Raw genomic sequence first — 21,522 nt, 5'->3', positions numbered from 1 at the left:
CTATGTCCACCGGCTGCATTACAGCTCCATGCATCTGCCTGAACAGACCCACACCAATGTAATCTGTCAGACGCATACGGGAAGCGACAAAAACAGAACACATAACATATTTTTTCCATACCACATGTATTGCCCATCTATTAATCTGGGTAAGAGTCTGTTCCGGCAGTTTTACTGCATCCGCATGGAGCAGTATCGCATCTGGTGTACATTGGGTATAATGCATCAGAATGATGATGAGGTCGGTCCTTGCAATGTTGGTCACATGGTTTTTTCAATGTGAGAGTCAAGACAGTTGATTTTTTTTTTATACAACTGATCTTGTGAAATTCCTGGATTTCTCCACAATAAATCCCTATCAGGGATTAAAAGGTCTTCTGTATAGCCTGGAGCCAGACCCAAATTATCCTGACCCCTCGTATTGTCCTCAAAATTACGTCATGCAAAGTGATTTTTTTGGGGGGTGGCATTCCCACACTGTGGTATATGTAAAAGATTAGCACCAACATTGAGTTTGATAGATTTAGATTTTCTTTGTGCAGTGTCAAATTTAAAGAAAAAATCCCTATTATAAAGGCCAAAAAGTTTTTTTACAAAAAGCATTTGATTACTTTCTCCAGGTTTTTGTAGGTAAGGCTTCCAATTTTAAGATTTTACTGGTCATTACAAAACTGATGTCATTATGATGGCATCATTTCCATGTTTGGCATCAGTTCCATGTTTCCATTGGTATATCATTGAAATCACAAAAAGGTATATGATGTAAGTGAGCTCTATTGACCATAAATTCCAATAGAAAGCATAAAAATGGTGGTAATGGTTTGGAATGGAGTTGCTAACACGGTACAACACAGAATTGGGTGAAAATGTATACATGGTGCTTTTATAAACAGTCAAATCAGACCGGTTCAGTTTGACCCAGGAGGGCAACAGGAGGATCTATTTTGAATAAAACACCCAGAATTCAATGGAATTAGTTTAAAAAAATGTTATTTGTGTAGGACATAGTATTGAACCACCCATGTTTTAAGAAACTAATCGGTATGATCTTAAAATCAATACAAGATCTCACTGGTATCTGGTGCAGCGATGTTAAAATAGAGTTGATACCATCACGCCTCCCAGATGCGGTGTAATGGTTCTGTGTCTAGCACTGCCGGCTTGATTTCCACTGAGGCCACCTGAACTCGAGATATACATGTTCATGGCAGTGTAACACATTTACTCACTGACTACAGAAACCACATGGCATATATTATTAATAGCCTATGATACTAAAGTATGACTGAAAAGCCATTTCTGTGGCGGCAACAGATGTGCAGTTCCTGTCAAATTCTGTAGCAGAGAGCAAGGACAGAAAACATGTCCAACCCGGCTTTCACAGTACACTGGCTACTTGTCCTGTTGGAGTGCAGAAGAGGGGAGAGAAAGGGAAGAACACATTTCTCCACTCATAGGAACGGAAATACCCGTCAGAGGATGGCAGGGTGAAACGGAGAGATAGGTGAAAGAAAAACAAGTTGAAGGACTAGGCAAAAACCTTCCCTCTACTTTCCACCAGCTGAGCGTTCGTACTGCAAATAATGGAAAAAGCTCTTTCTTTGTTTGCCGCCGAGGAAACGCTGACCACAGCCGCAGACAATCATGTGGTAACATCGCCGTATGCCTTCACCTACTGCTGCAACACCGTCGGAGGTGGTGTTTGCTACTAGTCTGAAGAGTACGCTATGTATTATACCTGTCGCCCTTCGGGATGCAGGGGAAGACTGTGAAGAAGAATTTACACCTCCCTAATAGAAAGGATGTGTCATTTCCAACAGCGCTGGGAGTGTAGTGCAGGCAGGGCACCACGGCACATCTCAAACAAAGTGGGGAGGGCGGTTACGCCGTGGGAGAATGATCGGGGACTATCAGACTGATTTGTGTGGCCTGGGCCTTGACTCACTGTAAAAGCTGACAACGGCTGCCTTGATTAATGTCGTCTGCTGTCAGGGAAATGAGTCCTGTGTGCGTCTGTGTATCTCAATAGGTACTAACACAGCCAGCAGGGCTTGTGGGGTTCATTCCATATATAGCTCAATAGGAAGAGCGTATGGCACGGATACTGACAGGGTTATATGTTTCATTCCTGCTCTGGTCACCTACGATAAAAACGTATAGGCACTTACGGCACTGTAAGGTTCTTTAAATAAAATTGATCACGAAATGAAATGATTTTTTAAGTTAATGTGATGTTGAGTAGCTTCCTGGCCATGATATAACCCCCAAATCAATGTTCCACATGGCACTTCTACTATTTGCTGTGAGTGGGATAGAGATGAATGAGTGTTTTGCATGGTTGGATCGGGGGAAATGTTCTCTTTAGTGGTTGGGTTGTTGTGTAGCTTCCTGGCCATGATACTGTAGATCCCTGTCAAAAGGAGAAAGGACTTTGACAAAAGTGGGAGACAGGACTTTGACAAAGCAGATTATTCCATTATATATATATAAAAACCTCTGTCACTTTTTAACACGTTCACTGCCATTGACGAGATATCTCGGCTTAAAAAAATGTTTTTTTTTTTTGACGGTGGGACGTGGATCCAACCCTTTTACGTCTCCTATACAAATATTGGAGGTATTGAATGTGTATAATCTATTTTACCGACCCACTGAGTGGCGACATGTCTCTCCAGAGTAGGAAGAGGCGAGCCAAAACTGCAGGGAAAAGCGCGAGGAAGCCGTTCTCATACTGTAAAATGGATGGCGAAAACGCTTTCGCTTTCACACTGACGCACAGCGGTGGCAACGGTGGGGGGTTCCAAGAATAGACTGGGTGCACACTTTGAAACACGCAGCATAAATAAGCGCAGAATCGCAAGATCTTCATCAGAGCTCTCAACCGAAATGCCAAGAAACGAGCGAGCCCCATCCAGCGAGCCCCATCCAGACTGCCAGGAAGCAGCCAGGCAGCAGCAACTCGTTTGTGACAGACCCGCTGCAGAGCCAAGGAGGGCGGAGGAGAACGCCCACGGAGGGAGGAGTTTGAAGCAGAAGGGGGTTTCCTGCTGTTATGGAGGAAATTACTGTTCAAAACTATTGTTTAGATGTCTGACGTCTTACTGATGCCAAAAATGAATGGTTAAAGTGACTGTTCTATCGAATTTCACAAAAAGCCGTTTATCTCAGAATAAATTTTCAGACGCTGAAACCATGCTGTATTCAACTGCTAATGCTTACATAACTACTAACTCTACAAACTAAGGGTGTATTCACACCTATCTCGTTTGGAGCAGTTGTTCCGAAACGGAGAGCATTTTCCCCCTTGGTGCGGTTCGTTTGGGGGAGTGTGAACACAGCAATCGCACTCGGATGCGGGACAAAACAAGCGGACCGAGATCGCCAAGAAAGGGTGGTCTCGGTCCGCTTCCAAACAAACTCTGGTGCGGTTCGTTTGTGGTGAGAACGTGAGCCGACCTCGATCCGCCACAACAGCAGTAAACGGTGCGCATTTTTGGATAAACCAGCTGCCGTAGTCAGCTGCGCTGTGCGTAATGGCCTGAAGAACGAACATTTTTATCGTTTAAAAACAACATCTTTCAGATCCTGTTTTGGCGACTTGTGACTTGCATCGATAAACTTTGGGGGATTTTTGGATCATCACATCAGCAGTTTGAACTCAATCAACTTACCTCGGACCATGGGAAGCAACGTTAATGTGTTGAATCTCTACGGATTTTGCGTGCGGTGTGCTGCGCAGCACACCGCCCTCTCTCTCCCTCTCTCTGGTCTCCATTCAATAAATGAAAACAAATCGTGGTAATCAGAGCCAGCCTTCTTTGTGATAAGATTGTCTGGTTCAATCAGACAATCAGACTGATTGCATGTCTTCCTCGAAATGTCCGTTATTATTAAATTATTTATTAATATTTTATTCCTGACAGGACAGGTGTTCATATAGCCTATGTCTCGGCTAATCCTCATCTCCGTGATAGTAGCCTAATAGCAGAATTTGCGAGGGTCTTTGATCTTCTATCTCCAAATTCCCAATAGCCTAAATAGGCTAAATAAATACATAGGCTTACATAGGCTACATAGCATACATTAATAAATAAATAAAGAACTTTCTCCCTCTCTCTCCCGATCCCTCCCTCTTTTTCTCTCTCTCTCTCTCTCTCTCTCTCTCTCTCTCTCTCTCTCTCTCTCTCTCTCTCTCTCTCTCTCTCTCTCTCCCCTCGCACGGCGGACGCCCGACATAGCCTAAAATGTAGGTCTAACAAAACGCATTTTTATAATCATATAGGAAAATCTCTGGGAATTATTTTGTCCATCCCGAGAGGCTATTAGCCTATCAGAGTCTCTGCTGGCCAATCCATGAAGTTTGACAATACTATTTGGACCGTTTCATTTGTGGCTGTGTGAACACAAACGAACCAAGGCACAAATGCAACAATTGTATCAATTAAGTACCTGAATCGGAACAAAGCAAACGACCTACAGGTGTGAATACACCCTAACTCTTTTAGACAGAGAAAGCACACATTCTATTAGTTCTTTTGAGATATTGTGTGTTCACAAAATCCTAACAGAAACGAATCCTCGGCTCTTGAAAGATGAGCCAGAATCCTAAAAAAAAAACCTTGGCAGAAGCTAACTACAGTATTGAAAAACGGCTGGCAGTGAATGTGTTAAACACATTTACATTTATTGGTAAACATGTCATTTTTCTTCGTTCCAGAGAACAGTAAAAGATCACTAAAAGCGTTATAACGTTACTCCCTTTGTGCTGTGGTCTCATTTCCAAACTTTACACTGGCGACGAGGATTCACCCAATTTTTTTTCTGCAAAAATGGCTACCGCACTGCCGTCTTTTCCTGCATCGGTTTCCCCAACCCGGACTTTGGTGTGTTGTGTTTTATTCAAACTGAAAGGTTTAATAAATGTAAAGAAAGCAATTCACTTAACCACAATTTAGTGACAGGACTAGTTATTTTTAAATGTTGGCACAATTGTTTGTTTGCATTCCTTTACAGTAGAAGTGTGATTTTGAGATCTGTTCCACCACCCAATGGCAGCGAATAGAGAGAGAGAAGAAATTCCAATTGCCCTATCTCCTCTACCTGAAAGACTGATCATACAGAATCACAGGGCGTCTGTGTAGTACAGTGATAGATTCCCAGCCTACCTACCAACATGAGCTTGTAGGTTCGTGTCCTGTGTCACCTCCGGCTTGGTTGGGCATCCAGACAGGCACAATTGCTCATGTCTGTGAGTGGGAAGCCGGATTAAGGGTACTAGAACTCTCACGTGCGATTTCTATGGTGGAGACGACGTGCCATGGGCGCACTTTTTTTTGGTTGTGACCAAACTCATGTCAACTCATCCCACGTCATCCACATCATCAGTGGGTATGACATCATCCTTAACGTCGCTCAGTGTTTTCCAGTTGACCCTTGCTCCACTGCGCGCTGACCTCGTCTCTGTCAGTGATTGGCTGTTTAGAGTGTAGCCCTCCTGGTCATACCAGGCCCTCAGTTGAAAGGCCTCAGGTACAGTATGTCTGGGTATGATTGTTGAGCTGAACAAAGCAGAGAGATCCGCCCCCAAAATCAGACAGGCGAGCTCCTTTGATGGCGACCACAGGCAGATTAGCGCCATCAAACCTCTCTGCCTCCTCTGCCCACAGCTGTCACCACTTTGTCAGTGGTGTCCATTAAGTGGAGGGCTCTCTTGGGACTTTTACATTACATTACGTCATTTGGCAGACGCTTGTATCCAAAGCGACTTACAATAACACATTTTTGTCAGCAATAGAGCAGTAGACTTCTCTGCTGGTCTTAGTGGTCATATGGGAAACCTCCTCTGCACTCTTACACACTCCAATCACAATGATGGCATCTGTGTCTCTGTTCTCCAGCATGGCGATGGGCATGAAGTTGCACTGCATGGTGGAAATGGCCTGGCTATCACCGCAAGGCACGATGGAGCTATTAGCATGGAGCATCATAATTGTTCTTTAGCGTCGTGTACTCCTACTGTGCCCCCCGGATAGAAAATTTTGTCCATTTTAAAGTAAAATGCTTCAATCTGGTGCACTTTGAGAGCAAAATGAAGAGGCTAGATCTATAAAGAACTACATACATCATGTTAGATTAATATCCTCTTTACTGTGCTGTTGCTTTAAAATTATACAAAAAATAAATGTCTCCCCATATGATATAATTTATATTCTGCATACAGGTCACATGGCAGAATACTGCTCAATTAAATACAATGGCCCATCTACACAAACATCACTTACAGGGGAGTTACTTACCCATTCACTTCAATAGAACTGTCCCCAAAGTCTAGCCCCAATCTAGCCTCAATGCAAAATCGGAATGTTGTGAGTTATCTCTCTTCCTTCTATAGCACACAGAGAGGAAGCAAATTGTTGCATTTCCGATCAACTGTCACATTAAAACATCAATGACAGATTAATAGATCTGGGGACCGGCTGGCTCTGATCGACCACTTGCATTGTTAGGGGTTGAGACTCGCGATAGGAACCATTTTTACTGGAGAGGTTTGAGAAGTGGTGGGTCCCATCATGGGGGTCTTCTTCACAAATCCTCTGGCACAGCCTCGGCCAAAAAAGGCCCTGCTCTATTGAACTTAGGTAAAGCTGAACATCGAGGTACTGTGGCAGACAGAGGGGATGCATAATGTCAACAGCGACATCATCAGTGATGTAAATGTCACAATGTCATCAGTGACATCATCGATGACATCATCAGTGGGAAGCAGGGAAGGATTTATGACATCGAGTGCTGATGATGTACCAATGGCTCTCTGTGAGTGTGAAGGTTTAAAAACGTAAAATGTAGCTGATTTCCCCCCCCATCAGATTAATTCCAGACCCCTGAAAAGTGTTTTGGCACATTTTGGAGGCGATCAGAGCAACGGTGCGCCTTGCAACTCTGAACAAACAGATAGATGTGTCCTGGTCGCTGCACTAGTGCCTCCTCTGGTCGGTTGGGGCAACTGTTCGGGCCAGGGGGGAGGGGAACTGGTGCGAATAGCGTCATCCTCCGATGCACTGTCTCCTGCTGGTGAAATGCCTCGCTGTCAGGTGAAAAGAAGCAGCTGGCAACTGCACATGCATCAGAGGAAGCATACATGTGCTAATCTCCAACTCTCCCCAGATCAGAAGAGGGGGTGGAGCAATGACCTGGACAGCAGGGGAATTGGCGAAGTACAATACGAGGGATCAGCCGAGCAGCATTTTGGTAAACAAACTGCGTCACTGGGTGGCAACGGCAATGAAACCCTATGGAGCCTGAGTTTGAGTGTCTGACTCTAGCCGGCTGACCGTGTTTACAATTTAAAAACTGCAACAGTTCACACAACTTTAACACGACATGCATATATTATACATCAAACTCTTGAGCTAATTCTGCTCTCACTCAGAATGTCAAAATATAAGCGATGTGATGTCTAGTTTTTGAGATATTAACATTTGTTTGGCACAACTCATACTAGTTAACTGCCGCGGGGTTACGCATTTTTTCGGTGGCAGTCACGTCACGCTGATTCGTCCTATTGGGGAAAAAACGAGGGGAATCTGAAAAAACTTGATCAAAATAAATAAATAAATAAATAATCAAGAAGTTTGGGGTTCTATCATGGCAAGGAAGCTACACAACCAAACTACCAAAATTCAACAGCACTCAACTTGTCACTTTCACCTCTCGCATAGGGAGAAACTTCCCTCAACCTAACCATAAGCTAAACAGTAATTCATCTCTATACCAACCCCAGCAATAGTAAAGGTAGAAGTATGTGGGCCATTGTTGAATCTCTTTTTCATGGCTGCTGTCCACATTATTCAGCGGGTGTGTGTTGCAGGGAAAGGAGTAATTCATCCACGCGTGTGTGTGTGTGTGTGTGTGTGTGTGTGTGTGTGTGTGTGTGTGTGTGTGTGTGCGTGTGCGTGCATGTGTGTGTGTAGCTGTGAGTGTGTGTGTGGGGGTGTGTGTGGGTGTGCGTGCGCGTTTGTGTTCATTAATCCTGCTCTCCTTCTGTCCACCTCCCGACCGCTCTATCTAATCCAGAGACCCCTGGCGTGTGCCCTCATGTCCAGCAGCCAAAGCAGACTTTGATTCATTTAAACTTCTACATGGCCCCTCTTTCACTTTAGATCTTGTAGCCTCTGTTTCCCTCCAGGAGTCAATTATCTAATAGGGAACTCTGACAGGGAGCAAATGAGGAAATCCTCCCTAGCCTAATGGTGAAAACTGGTGGCCCGCTGGGATCAAGAGTGAGGGAACATGGGTGTGTTTCACTTTCCGTCTGTTCTTTCTCTCTGTCACTTAAACTTGATATATTAGACTTCAAACACACACACACACACACATGCATGCATGCATGCACGCACACGCACACACAGTTCAGCTTATTTTCATTCACCACACATCCAGAAGAGTGGAATTAGTTTCAGTGCACATGATAAATTGCATGTAATTTACATTCACATCTATACACACAGTCGCTCACTGACTCAAGCGCAAATTATGCTCGAGCGAAATTGCCGGCGCTGACTGTGCTGAGGGGGTCGCTGGCACGCTGCAGCTGGGCGTCCTATCGTCCTATCGGCCCCTACCTTGGCGGAGGGGCCGTGCAGCTCCTCGAAAATGTGACTCTGCGGCGTCAACGCGGACGTGACGTGACCAGCACGAGAGCTGTGATTGGATGTACTTGTTGTGAGGAATGAGGAAATCCAATTTCCTCATTTAACAGTGCTTGTCCCTCATCTAGCAAAGCCTTCTGCGGGTTCACCGGAATGAGTTTTGAAATGGAGGGACAATAAAATGTCCCCCCACCGACATGATTGCAAGTTCTTGGTAAACAACACGATAGCGTCATATGTAATGGACATGAGTGTACCAAAAGCCACCTAGTGTTTTGGACGTGTACCGCAGCCAATGCGCTGAGTTAACGTTCGAGTATGCACAGTCTCGCTGTCGCCGCTCGGCGGCGGCAAGGGTCCAAGTCGAGGCTGCGCAGAACCCTGTCAGCACCTTCACAGTTCGCATGACATCATTGTGTGTGTGCACGTTTGTTTTAGTCACTATATTTAACACACACACACACACACACACACACACACACACACACACACACTCTTACCATCTACCGACGCTCTTTTGGGCAGGATGGTGATGGCTCCCTCGGCCACTCTCTCCTGGCCAATCACAGGGGAGATCTTGGACCCCCAGCTGTCTGACCCCACCCATAGGAAGTGACCCGTCTGGTTGTTCCTTTTGGCTGCATCCAGAACTCGTCTGATTGGCAGGGAGAGAAAGCAGTAAAATGTCAGATTACAGATACACAGGACAGCCATTTGACCTGGCCCAGGTCTCAGGAATGTCTCAGGTTTGATCCCATAGACAGTAGGGGTCGCAGAGTAACTCACAATATGATACTATCGCGATACTTGGCCTCGGTAACGATGGTATCACGATACAGCAGTTCTGCGATAATCAATACATTGCAAGAAATCATGTAGGCTACGATACATCACAATATCTGTGTAACTGAAGAGGAAAAAATAGCCCTAAAAAGGCAAAAAACAGATAACTGCGTCACCTAAATGACTAACATGTAAAAATTTAGGAAACACTTGATTAAATGTCAGCCACAAACTACTGTAGTACATAATGAAATCGCTCCAACCACGCCTTGTGTTTAGCCAACAGGCAATTCAACAATGATGCTATTTCATTAGAACCCACGGCCTGTCATTATATCAATAGTCTAACAGCCGTGACCATATTACACTGACTTGCAGCCATGGCCTCTTGGTCATTATGGCTTTTAATTGGAAGCGGGCAGGTAATGTAGATGATAGTTCTTCATCATGTCGTGTGTCATGCCACTCTCCACATGCGCTCTACAATAAGAAGGCAAAAACAGCAGAGAAAATGTGAACTAAGTCAAAGTGAAAATGATGGCCGCAGAGGGGAACAGAGAGGCACTTGTTGAAGTGCACAGCACGTACCGTATGTCGTCCTCATTAGCGAACATGATGACGGCTCTGGCATTGGAGGTCTCCAGCAGGCGCCTGATGATCTTGTCAAACTCCCCTGGCTTGGGCTCCCTGGGGATCTTCAAGGACTGGGCAATACACACACCACCTGGGTGAGAGATGGAGAGGGCTTATGACTATCGGTTTCTTTTTGTTTTTTTACTTCACGTCTTTTGTATGAATTCCCATTGTACTCAGACACTTGGCAGTACTGTTAGTTACAGTTACAGTTACTATTAGTTACAAGTAACATTTGGTGACATTTTTGTATCAATAAATGCCTAGTTTTTCTAGTCTGTATCACCAGCTGATATAGCAGAATAGTGATTCAGCTTATAAAACCTTGCTGTTCTAAAATGCTCTGTGTCAAGCAAGTCTTTCCTGGGAAAGATCCTTGGGTGTACAGGAAGTGATGCAGCAGAAACAGCAGTTTGTTTGTAAGTGTGCCTCGCAATATTGCCAATTGGCCTTAAGGGAGTGAATTCCCCATTCATTTCCCCATTGACATAGTAAAATCCTTATAAAAATAGTTTTACTTTGACAAACCAAGCCATTCAGCTATATTCAGAATCAGCATAGAACATTTTCACTTGAGCCGGGAAGTACACAGGTGAGCGGAGTTGGAATCAGATGACTATGAAAACCCCCTGTGGAGAGAGAGGCTTGCCAACTCTGTGAGCAAGGCCTGACTAAATAGCCAGCCACACAGGAACGGGTATTCAAATAGATGAGGACCTGGGTAGTTAGCATGATAGTCAGTGATAGACTCCATAATTTTACATTAATATATAATTTAGGGTTGGCACGATGGGCCGACCCCCCATTGACCTCTGAGCCTTCTACATCGGATCATCGTAATTAATTATCTGTTCGAGACAGAAGACTGTAAAGAAAGATAAGATGTTGAATGACTATGTTGGTCATGTTTAAATAAAAAATAATAATATGATGTAACTGCTTGCTTTATGGTCAATTATTAATGTAACTATTAATATTTTTTAATAATGCACCAGGTTAGAGGGTTCCTTGTACAATTTACAGCATTAGTTCTTTGAGAATCTCTTCCATTCTTCAAAGTAAAACTGGTATTGTAACTAAAATATTGATATCGTATCGTATCGGAAATCGTATCGACTTGGGACCTTGTGTATCGGAATCGTATCGTATCGGGAAGTCAGTGGCGATACCCAGCCCTAATGTTCTTTACTGTTTTCAACCCAAAGTGAGTACAAGTCTTCAACTGTGAATTTAACTCGCCTGTTTCCAAAGTGAAAGTTGGAGTCGCTCCAGATACAGCAGCTGCGTTTCTCTAGCCATTTCTCCTCAACTCTCTCTCTCTCATTACATTAGGTTCAAAAGCCCAGGCAAATCTAACGTTATATCAGCCAGTAATTCAGTCAGTCAGACACACACACACACACACATACACACACACACACACACAGAAATAATTTACTAACGCAGCAACCCTAGAAACACATGGACAAAAAATATATATAATTAAAATATTGTAAAGGCTTTTCAGTTATGAAAAAATCCACACACACACACACACACAAAATGCAAAATCCCAAATTAATCACCAATCCACCATTCATATTAGGGATGCAAACAATTAATCAGAGATCAATTAATTGATCGTTATGGATTTGAGCATGTGAAAATTTACTAGATACATTATAGCCCTTTTCAGACATGTCACGCAGTGAACTCTGACTGACCTCCTGGCAGCCATCTTTGGTCTGAAAGAAGAGGAAAACACACCTTTGCTAATATGAAGGGGGCGAAGAGAAGCCTTGTGTGTGAGCATTTTGAAAATAAAGGAAAAGACAGTGCCCCATGAAAATACTGTGATTCAGTGTACACCTACAACAACAATCACTTGAACAATGTTCATTCGGATAAATTGCCTGGATCCTCCTTGTCTCACCTGGACTAGAGCAGCCATTGGTTCAACCAAGCTCAGCTCAGCGTTTAAGAGCTGTGATGCACGGCGAGCAGAAGAAATAAACTATCTGCGGTAAGTGAGCTACCTATGCAGTGGATTCTGGGCAAATGTTGACATGTCTAAAAGTTATGCCTCTACATTTTTATGTTTCATAGGCTATGCAATGCTGTGAGAAATATACAATATGTTGCTGCTATATAAAGGTTTTATTGAGGAAAAAACGCATTTGGAATTGTTTGGAAAATTTTGTATTTTTAATTACAATTAATTGATTGATTGATCGTTAACATTACCGATGATCGATTCAGGAATTTGCGGACAATTTGCATCCCTACATATCCATGCTTCATAATGTTAACTAGCTTCACTTTATTATATCATTAGCAGCTCAAGGTGTAAAGGTGTGTGTGTTTGCGTGTGGGAGTGATGAGGTCATTATTATAGCATTACATCTGTTATATCCTTAACCAGTGCACAATATAAGCCTGCCTGATCATGCCTCAGTGTGAGTGTGTGTGTGTGTCTGTGTTTGAATGATGTCCCTTTCTTCCTTGCCTGTTCCAGCCCATTTATTGAACATCTGTACAGTCTGTCACTTTCACTATATCACACTCCTTAATCACGCGCGCACACGCACACGCACACACACACACATATCCACACCAATGCCCATGACTGTTAAAACAAATACTCATTAACCGCAAATTAATAGTCTCTCAAGGATAATCACGTCTAGGGTAATCAGAAAACCTTCTGTACATGCATACACACATTACCCCCCCATCCCCCCCACACCCCACACACACACACACACACACACAATAACAACTAGATCACACCAGGCCACAACATAAAATGAATTTGTGGGGGGGGGGGTGTGCTCAGTCTCCAAGCTCCGGTCACACCCATTTTTGAACTCTGCCTTCATTTTGATGTCAACTACACAAAATACACTTGCATGGTTTTGACACTATCGTGATCGCAAAGCCAACGTTGTCGCGGCTGGTAAATAGCGTACAGGGTGATTACCAAACTGACACTCTTTTGTATATACATACACCGAAAATGATGATTACGAAACTGACACTTTTGTATATACATACACAGAAAATTATGATTACGAAACTGACACTTTTGTATATATACTGTACACAGAAGATTATGAAGCAAAATATATCATGTGCACTCTGACTCACACACTGTAGCAGTCATGCAGAGAGGGGTGGTGACATGATCAAAGGAGGGGGGAGTCGCTACATGAACAACATGTGCATCCTGGCCAGGTGTTAGCAGTAACATTATAGTAAGTCTCCCATCATGTTACAGTAGGCTACTTGCCCAGATAGCTCTCCCAAGCCCTGGCTGCTCCTTGATGGCATATGGGATGCTGGATCACGTGTCCTGGAGCTGGAAACATACAGCTGTCCATGGCTGAAGACGGGGGTCTGAAGCCAGACTCCCACTTCTTTTTTGTGACATCCCTGATCACTGATGATGTCACAGTGGGATTTATGACATCACTGATGTCACAGTGGGACAGACAGAGACACAGAGCCCCACCTCCCATTTATATACTACTGATGATGATGATGATGATAGGTTGAGTTTACATTCCTCCTACATCACAGACTTTTTTTGACAACTAGGCGATGTACACATGCATATTATGCACAAGCACTGGTGTTCTCTCTCTCTCTATCTCTCTCTCTCTCTCTCCACTGTCCTTTGTGTATAAAACTGATTAAATCATATTTTGTTTTATTGCCTGACTCCCTCATCAATAACTGTCCCAATAGAGAACAGACTTCCCGATAAAGACCATATCAAATTATGTGTTCGTCTGTGTACACAAACACAAATACGCATACACACACACACACACACACACACACACACACACACACACACACACACACACACACCTTGCTGTCAATGTCCCATCCAAATTTACAACTACTCCTGAAAGGGTTTGCTCTTTGATATTGCAAAAAAGAAAAAAAATAAGAATAACAGCCCATTAAAAGTGAAATCCGGTTATTATTGCACATCTACGCTGTCCTGATGAAAGGAAGCTGTGACTTTAGGTCAGGAGACACATCAAAATCCTTCTTTAATCCCTCACAGAATGTTGAGTTGAAGGCAGCATTTGCTAAAGAAAAAGTGGGGCTGTGAAGAGAGACAGGGATGATATAACATCAACACCCTCACACACTGTGACACTCCAGACAGAAGATATGCTGCACAGGGCAAAGTTAGAGTCAACACCCTCACACACTGTGACACTCCAGACAGAAGATACATCACCCATGGCAAAGTTAGAGTAAAACAAGTGTGATAAGAGACAGACAAATGAGAATGCTGTTTGGGGGTCGACACCTCTGTGTTTCCCATGTGCAGCCTAGAGTAGGCTGAGGCTCCAACACAGAGAAAAAGTTGGGTCAGAGTCAGACCCAGGCAGTATATCATATCGCAATCTGCTCCTCAGTTTCATGCCAAGCACCCAAGCGCGTCGATTTGGGTGGGGTTGGTGGGGTCCGGACCCTACCAACATTTCAGGGTGTCCAATTGTCCCTACCAACTTTTAAGCAACCTTATTTGCATTATCTTTGGAGTGCAGTTATATAGGTCATTTAGATTGTCTTCCCATATTTTGCAAGGATAGAATTGACCCGACCATTATTGAGTGAAATTAGTTTGCAATATGTTCAAAGTTACATTTACCCGTGTTTTTCACAACTGAATGGGCCAGTCCATTCAGGACTGGCCCAACTCCCGTTTGATTGGCTCATTTGGCTGATGACCAAACAAACGCCCACCCACACACAGTTTTCCGGGTTATAGAAATCAGCGTAGCAGACAGACCCTCCTGTTAGCGACAAATCTGGAGACTTTTTCTGACATGGGATTAACATTACCAGCAAGCAGCAGTGACGCAGCAGTGCAGTAGTGCAAGCAGCAGCAAGCAGGTAAGTCCCGCTAGCATTGATGCTAATTTAGCAAAGTACAGCGCGCAGCTGAAGCACATGGCTATAGGACGTTAACGTCCATATTAAGTAGCCATGTGCTTGCGCGATGACAACAGTGTATTGGCATGTCAAATGGTGGCAATTGACATCTGACTGAAGATCGTGCAACTCTTAGGAGGAAGAAATGTAGGATGTATGATGTGTGGGATTCAGTGGCAATTTTTTCTTTCCAAACCGGCTGTTTGTGAAAGAACATGATTAGATGGCTAAACCTCCAGTTTGTGTTTGTTAGTTACAATTATGCTGACAGGAGAGCTGAGCAGGTGGTGACATGAAAGTTATTGAGAAAAGGAGAAGATACTGAATAATGACATCACAACAGTATAATCCTAATGTTGATTTAAAATTAGATATTCGTCTAAATATGGCTAAAAAAGGGATCATGTCTATGTTCCCCGGGTTCTATGTTCCCCGGGTTCTATATTCCCCGTTTTTCACTAACCCTAAACCTAACCTCCCCCAGACCCTAACCCAAAACCTAACCTCTCCCACCCCCCACGCCTAAACCTAACCTCCCCCAGACCCTAACCCAAAACCTAACCTCTCCCAGGGAACATAGCGGGGAACATAGGACCCTATTTGGGAAAAGCGGGGAACATAGGACCCGGGGAACATAGGGATGACCCCCTAAAAAAGGTAAAACAAAAACCTCAAATTTTTGACATTGAACACCCTCCCCTCATGCCGTCCTCGACCCTACCAACTTTGACACCAAAACGACGCCCTTGCAAGCACCCCTTCAACCCCCCAGTCCTGCCTGCCTGTAGCCATCATCAGGTGTCCTCGGACGTTCCCTCCTTCTCTCATCCGGCCTGCCTGCCTGTAGCCATCATCAGGTGTCCTCGGACGTTCCCTCCTCCTCTCATCAGTCCTGCAGTCTTCGGTGCATCCCTATGGTCTCTGTGTGCATCTCAAGTCTTTTAAGTTGTATCCACATTTCCCTCACTTGTGACTTTTCCTCCCACCAAGGATGCATGGAGAGACGCAAGGAAACCACGTGAGGAGAGAGGAAACGAGGAACTGTGTTTTTGGAGAAATGAGACGTCCTTCCCTCTGAAGCGTCATGTGAAGCCACGTCTATAACGTCATGGCGTAGGGGCGTCCGGGTAGTGTAACGGTAGATTCCCTTCCCTGCCAACAAGAGGGTCGCGCCCCTGCTACCTCCGGCTTGGTCGGGCGTCCATACAGGAACGATTGGCTGTGTCTGCGGGTGGGAAGCCTGATTGAGGGTATGTGTCCTGGTCGCTGCACTAGCGCCTCCCCTGGTCAGTCGGGCGCCTGGTCAGGGCAGAAGGGACCTGGTGGGAATAGCGTGATCCTCCAATGTGCTCCCCGCTGTCAGGTGAAAAGAAGCGGCTGGCAACTGCACATGTGTCGGAGGAAGCATGGTGCTAGTCTACGGCTCTCCCCAGATCAGCAGAGGGTGGAGCAGCGACCGGGGCAGGAGGGGGAAATTGGCCAAGTACAATAGGGGAGAAAATGGAGTTGAAATCAGCTGTCACGGCGTTTAGCTGAAAGTCTTCCGGGAAGGCTGCTCTCATGTATCCTCACTCATAGCTCCTCAGAGCAGAACATAATCTGCAATGACCTTCAAAATGACGGCCCAGAACGACTTCCGGTTCGATCGAGGAAATATCAAAAAAGACACTTGGGATGCACCCTCTGTACCTCTGTGACTCGACCCATCCAGCCAGCTGCTGCCGTTTCTCATTACTCTCAGTGTGTGTATTTATAGTCTGTGTTCCCTGCTTGTCTTCGTCAGACAGTCTGTGTACCTGTGTTGTTTCTATTTATAGTCTGTGTTCCCTGCTTGTCTTCGTCAGGCTGTCTGTGTACCTGTGTGGTTTCTATTTATAGTCTGTGTTCCCTGCTAGTCTTCATCAGACCGTCTGTGTATCTGTGTTGTTTCTATTTATAGTCTGTGTTCCCTGCTTGTCTTCGTCAGACAGTCTGTGTACCTGTGTTGTTTCTATTTATAGTCTGTGTTCCCTGCTTGTCTTCGTCAGGCCGTCTGTGTACCTGTGTGGTTTCTATTTATAGTCTGTGTTCCCTGCTAGTCTTCGTCAGACCGTCTGTGTACCTGTGTTGTTTCTATTTATAGTCTGTGTTCCCTGCTTGTCTTCGTCAGACCGTCTGTATACCTATGTTGTTTCTATGTATAGTCTGTGTTCCCTGCTAGTCTTCATCAGACCGTCTGTGTATCTGTGTTGTTTCTTTAGTCTGTGTTCCCTGCTAGTCTTCGTCAGACCGTCTGTGTACCTATGTTGTTTCTATGTATAGTCTGTGTTCCCTGCTAGTCTTCATCAGACCGTCTGTGTATCTGTGTTGTTTCTATTTAGTCTGTGTTCCCTGCTAGTCTTCGTCAGACCTCTGTGTACCTGTGTTGTTTCTATTTATAGTCTGTGTTCCCTGGTGTCTTCGTCAGACTGTCTGTGTACCTGTGTTGTTTCTACTGTATTTAGTCTGTGTTCCCTGCTTGTCTTCGTCAGACCGTCTGTGTACCTATGTTGTTTCTATGTATAGTCTGTGTTCCCTGCTAGTCTTCATCAGACCGTCTGTGTACCTGTGTTGTTTCTATTTAGTCTGTGTTCCCTGCTAGTCTTCATCAGACCGTCTGTGTACCTGTGTTGTTTCTATTTAGTCTGTGTTCCCTGCTAGTCTTCGTCAGACCGTCTGTGTAAGTTAGTTAAGTTAAGTTATCCTTTATTTATCCCCTTGGGGAAATTCATCCTCTGCATTTGACCCATCCTCTACTAGGAACCTTCCTAGAACTAGGAGCAGTGGGCAGCCACTGTGCAGCGCCCGGGGACCAACTCCAGTTATTTTGCCAGTGCCTTGGTCAGGAGCACTGACAGGAGTATTAACCCTAACATACATGTCTTTCTTGATGGTGGGAGGAAACCGGAGCACCCGGAGAAAACCCACACGGACACGGGGAGAACATGCAAACTCCACACAGAAAGGACCTGGGACGGACCGGGGTTCGAACCCGGGACCTTCTTGCTGTGAGGCAACAGTGTTAACCACTGAGCCACCGTGCCTGTGTACCTGTGTTGTTTCTATTTATAGTCTGTGTTCCCTGGTGTCTTCGTCAGACTGTCTGTGTACCTGTGTTGTTTCTATTTATAGTCTGTGTTCCCTGGTGTCTTCGTCAGAGCGTCTGTGTACCTGTGTTGTTTCTATTTATAGTCTGTGTTCCCTGCTAGACTTCATCAGACCGTCTGTGTACCTGTGTTGTTTCTATTTAGTCTGTGTTCCCTGCTAGTCTTCGTCAGACCGTCTGTGTACCTGTGTTGTTTCTATTTAGTCTGTGTTCCCTGCTAGTCTTCGTCAGAGCGTCTGTGTTAGCTGTGTTGTTTCTATTTATAGTCTGTGTTCCCTGCTAGTCTTCGTCAGACCGTCTGTGTACCTGTGTTGTTTCTATTTATAGTCTGTGTTCCCTGCTAGTCTTCGTCAGAGCGTCTGTGTACCTGTGTTGTTTCTATTTATAGTCTGTGTTCCCTGCTAGTCTTCGTCAGACCGTCTGTGTACCTGTGTTGTTTCTATTTATAGTCTGTGTTCCCTGCTAGTCTTCGTCAGACCGTCTGTGTACCTGTGTTGTTTCTATTTATAGTCTGTGTTCCCTGCTAGTCTTCGTCAGACCGTCTGTGTACCTGTGTTGTTTCTATTTATAGTCTGTGTTCCCTGCTAGTCTTCGTCAGACCGTCTGTGTACCTGTGTTGTTTCTATTTATAGTCTGTGTTCCCTGCTAGTCTTCGTCAGAGCGTCTGTGTACCTGTGTTGTTTCTATTTATAGTCTGTGTTCCCTGCTAGTCTTCGTCAGACCGTCTGTGTACCTGTGTTGTTTCTATTTATAGTCTGTGTTCCCTGCTAGTCTTCGTCAGAGCGTCTGTGTACCTGTGTTGTTTCTATTTATAGTCTGTGTTCCCTGCTAGTCTTCGTCAGAGCGTCTGTGTTAGCTGTGTTGTTTATATTTATAGTCTGTGTTCCCTGCTAGTCTTCGTCAGAGCGTCTGTGTACCTGTGTTGTTTCTATTTATAGTCTGTGTTCCCTGCTAGTCTTCGTCAGAGCGTCTGTGTACCTGTGTTGTTTCTATTTATAGTCTGTGTTCCCTGCTAGTCTTCGTCAGAGCGTCTGTGTACCTGTGTTGTTTCTATTTATAGTCTGTGTTCCCTGCTAGTCTTCGTCAGAGCGTCTGTGTACCTGTGTTGTTTCTATTTATAGTCTGTTCCCTGCTAGTCTTCGTCAGAGCGTCTGTGTACCTGTGTTGTTTCTGTGTCATTGTCTTCCAAGACCTGTCACCAGCCTGATGGTTGATTCTGTTCCCTACACCTGCCTGTCCATCTGTTTGCCTATCGGATGTCCTGTTGCCTTCTGTACTACCGCCTCACAACGGCAAGCGAAGCTCTTTTCCTCAGCCTACTGTAGACTCTGAATTCCAGTGTTTGCATTTGGCTCCTCTGCCCCTGACAATATCAGATGTTTTTTAGTGTAATTCCAGGAAAACGGTCCGCAGATGCTGTCAAAACTAATGAGAGGAAAACCTAAACCAACCGCGACTTGACTTGTAATGGACAGAGCTGTTTAACAGGGTTTGTCAATTTGCATTAATCCCAAACAAATCATGCAGAAGTTGATGATGTCGTCAATTGTGCAAAAATGCAATAATTATTTTGACACATGGGGCATACTGATGTGAGAGCAGCCAAATAGTGGAAACTCTTCACTTGAGAAGACTAAAGGGAAATATAGTCTCAGCTGTATCTGATCACAGTAATAGCCACTTTATTATATAATTCACCAATTCTATAGGCCTACAATAATCTACAATGAGCTAATTGAATTATGGGCTCTATGTCCACTGAGCAGCAAAACACCAACGCTCCCGCTTTCTCTCTAATAACCTGATTATTGCTGCTTCATGGAACATGACTGATTCCTAATTCCATGTATGTGTGTGTGTGTGTGAGAGAGAGAGAGAGAGAGAGAGAGAGAGAGAGAGAGTGCATCTGTCTATGACTGGTAAAAAGAAGATGCAGGCTGTAAGTTGTGATGATAAATGTGATGTAAAGTGTGTCCGGTGCCTCTCCAAATGAAACCCTCAGTTGGTAATTAAGTCCATTCTGTTTCCAGATGAAATTCATTCTGTTTCAGGATGGGAAACACAGACATCTCCACGTTTAATTAACAATCTCCTGCCCTCCCACTCTCTCCTCTCCCTGCAGCACTTCATCCGTTAGCCCACAGAGACATGAACCGCGAGAGGAGGAGAAATGACTCATCTTTCTCTCAGCTTCTCTCTTGTTTCTGTCATTTTCAGTTTGCATCTCTCTTTCGGCTTGTCACACTTTACAGAGAATACATATCTCATAAGTAATCAGAAAGGAAATGAGATCACAAGAAGTCGTCATAGTGCACTGTATCCGCTGTGAAATATACATACCCAGTTTGCATTGCCATTATTTGTTATGGTACCAAGGTTGGAGGCTTTCAGAAACATCCATTTGAGAATGCAGCTTTAGATATACGGTAAATGTAATACAATAGCCTAAGTTAAAGAGGAATAGGTGGGTGGCAAGAGCATCATGACTGTTGAAGCAAAGAAACAGTGGAGAGATGAAGAAAGAATATGTATTTGATATTATGATATTATTATTATTATTATTATTATTATTATAAAGTTATTAAACAAGACATATTTGACATCCTGAACAATGGGCTGCACTGGGCTTTTATTGTGAAAAAAACAAAGAGGAAAATGTGCTGAGTTCAAGTGAGACGACCGTGAGACGATGAGTCCCTTTAAAAAACTGCCATGGAGATTCAAAACCCTGATGTACAGTTCACATTACTGGTGTCAACCTGAAAATGGATCGGAGCAGACTTTCATCCATTAGCAGTGACAATAATACATCCTTAGTCATAAAAAAGAGTATGAGATGAAGCTATCAGGTGCTGTTTTGACAACGGTGCGGCCACCATTTTGACCTGAAAACACCTCATTGTGCCAATGGTAAACAGCACAGAACCATGACAGAGAAACATGACCGGGAAGAACGCAGGCCATTTCGGTAGAGGTACTTTTGTATGACACTTTGGAGGCGTGACGGTTAACTGGCATCATTACGGTAGTCTCCTTCAGGCCAAAATGGTGGATTTGCTGTGTGCTGATGTTGCAATGGAACAACCTACATGCAGTGCAGTAGCATTCAGTTCTTAGTAATGTAAGTTATTTGGTCACACTGATGGTTATTGTAAGCATGTGTCCTTACTGTAGTCAGCTTGTCTGCTGTGTTTGTCAACTTGGTTGACTAAAGATGACATCTTCTTTGTTATCTTGCTGGTTGAAGAACATGTTGACAACTTTGTCAACGTTCCTGCTTAAAAATGCTCCTCAGCTTGCCTACTTTAATATAGCCAAGAAAATAAAACCGTGTGTGTGTGTGTGTGAAAGAGAGAAAGCACAAAAAGAGAAAACAAGCATACGTCCTCAAATATGTCC

General features: G+C 44.2%; 1 protein-coding gene across 2 annotated transcripts in view; it reads right to left on the bottom strand.

The window, feature by feature from the left end:
* The window catches only part of grm8a (glutamate receptor, metabotropic 8a), a gene marked incomplete at both ends in the record, with an annotated part of 1,167,224 nt that overhangs the window by 795,924 nt on the left and 349,778 nt on the right, over positions 1–21,522 (bottom strand). For both annotated transcript variants that reach the window (XM_083656991.1, XM_083656990.1), the window contains 2 exons: positions 9,149–9,303; positions 10,020–10,155. In XM_083656991.1, the coding sequence (XP_083513117.1) occupies positions 9,149–9,303; positions 10,020–10,155 (291 nt within the window). The remainder of the gene's footprint in view (positions 1–9,148; positions 9,304–10,019; positions 10,156–21,522) is intronic.

The sequence above is a fragment of the Poromitra crassiceps genome (genome assembly GCF_964638095.1).
Source record: "Poromitra crassiceps genome assembly, chromosome: 2".
In the NCBI taxonomy this organism is placed as follows: domain Eukaryota; kingdom Metazoa; phylum Chordata; class Actinopteri; order Beryciformes; family Melamphaidae; genus Poromitra; species Poromitra crassiceps.
This window is presented reverse-complemented; position numbering and strand designations above follow the sequence as displayed.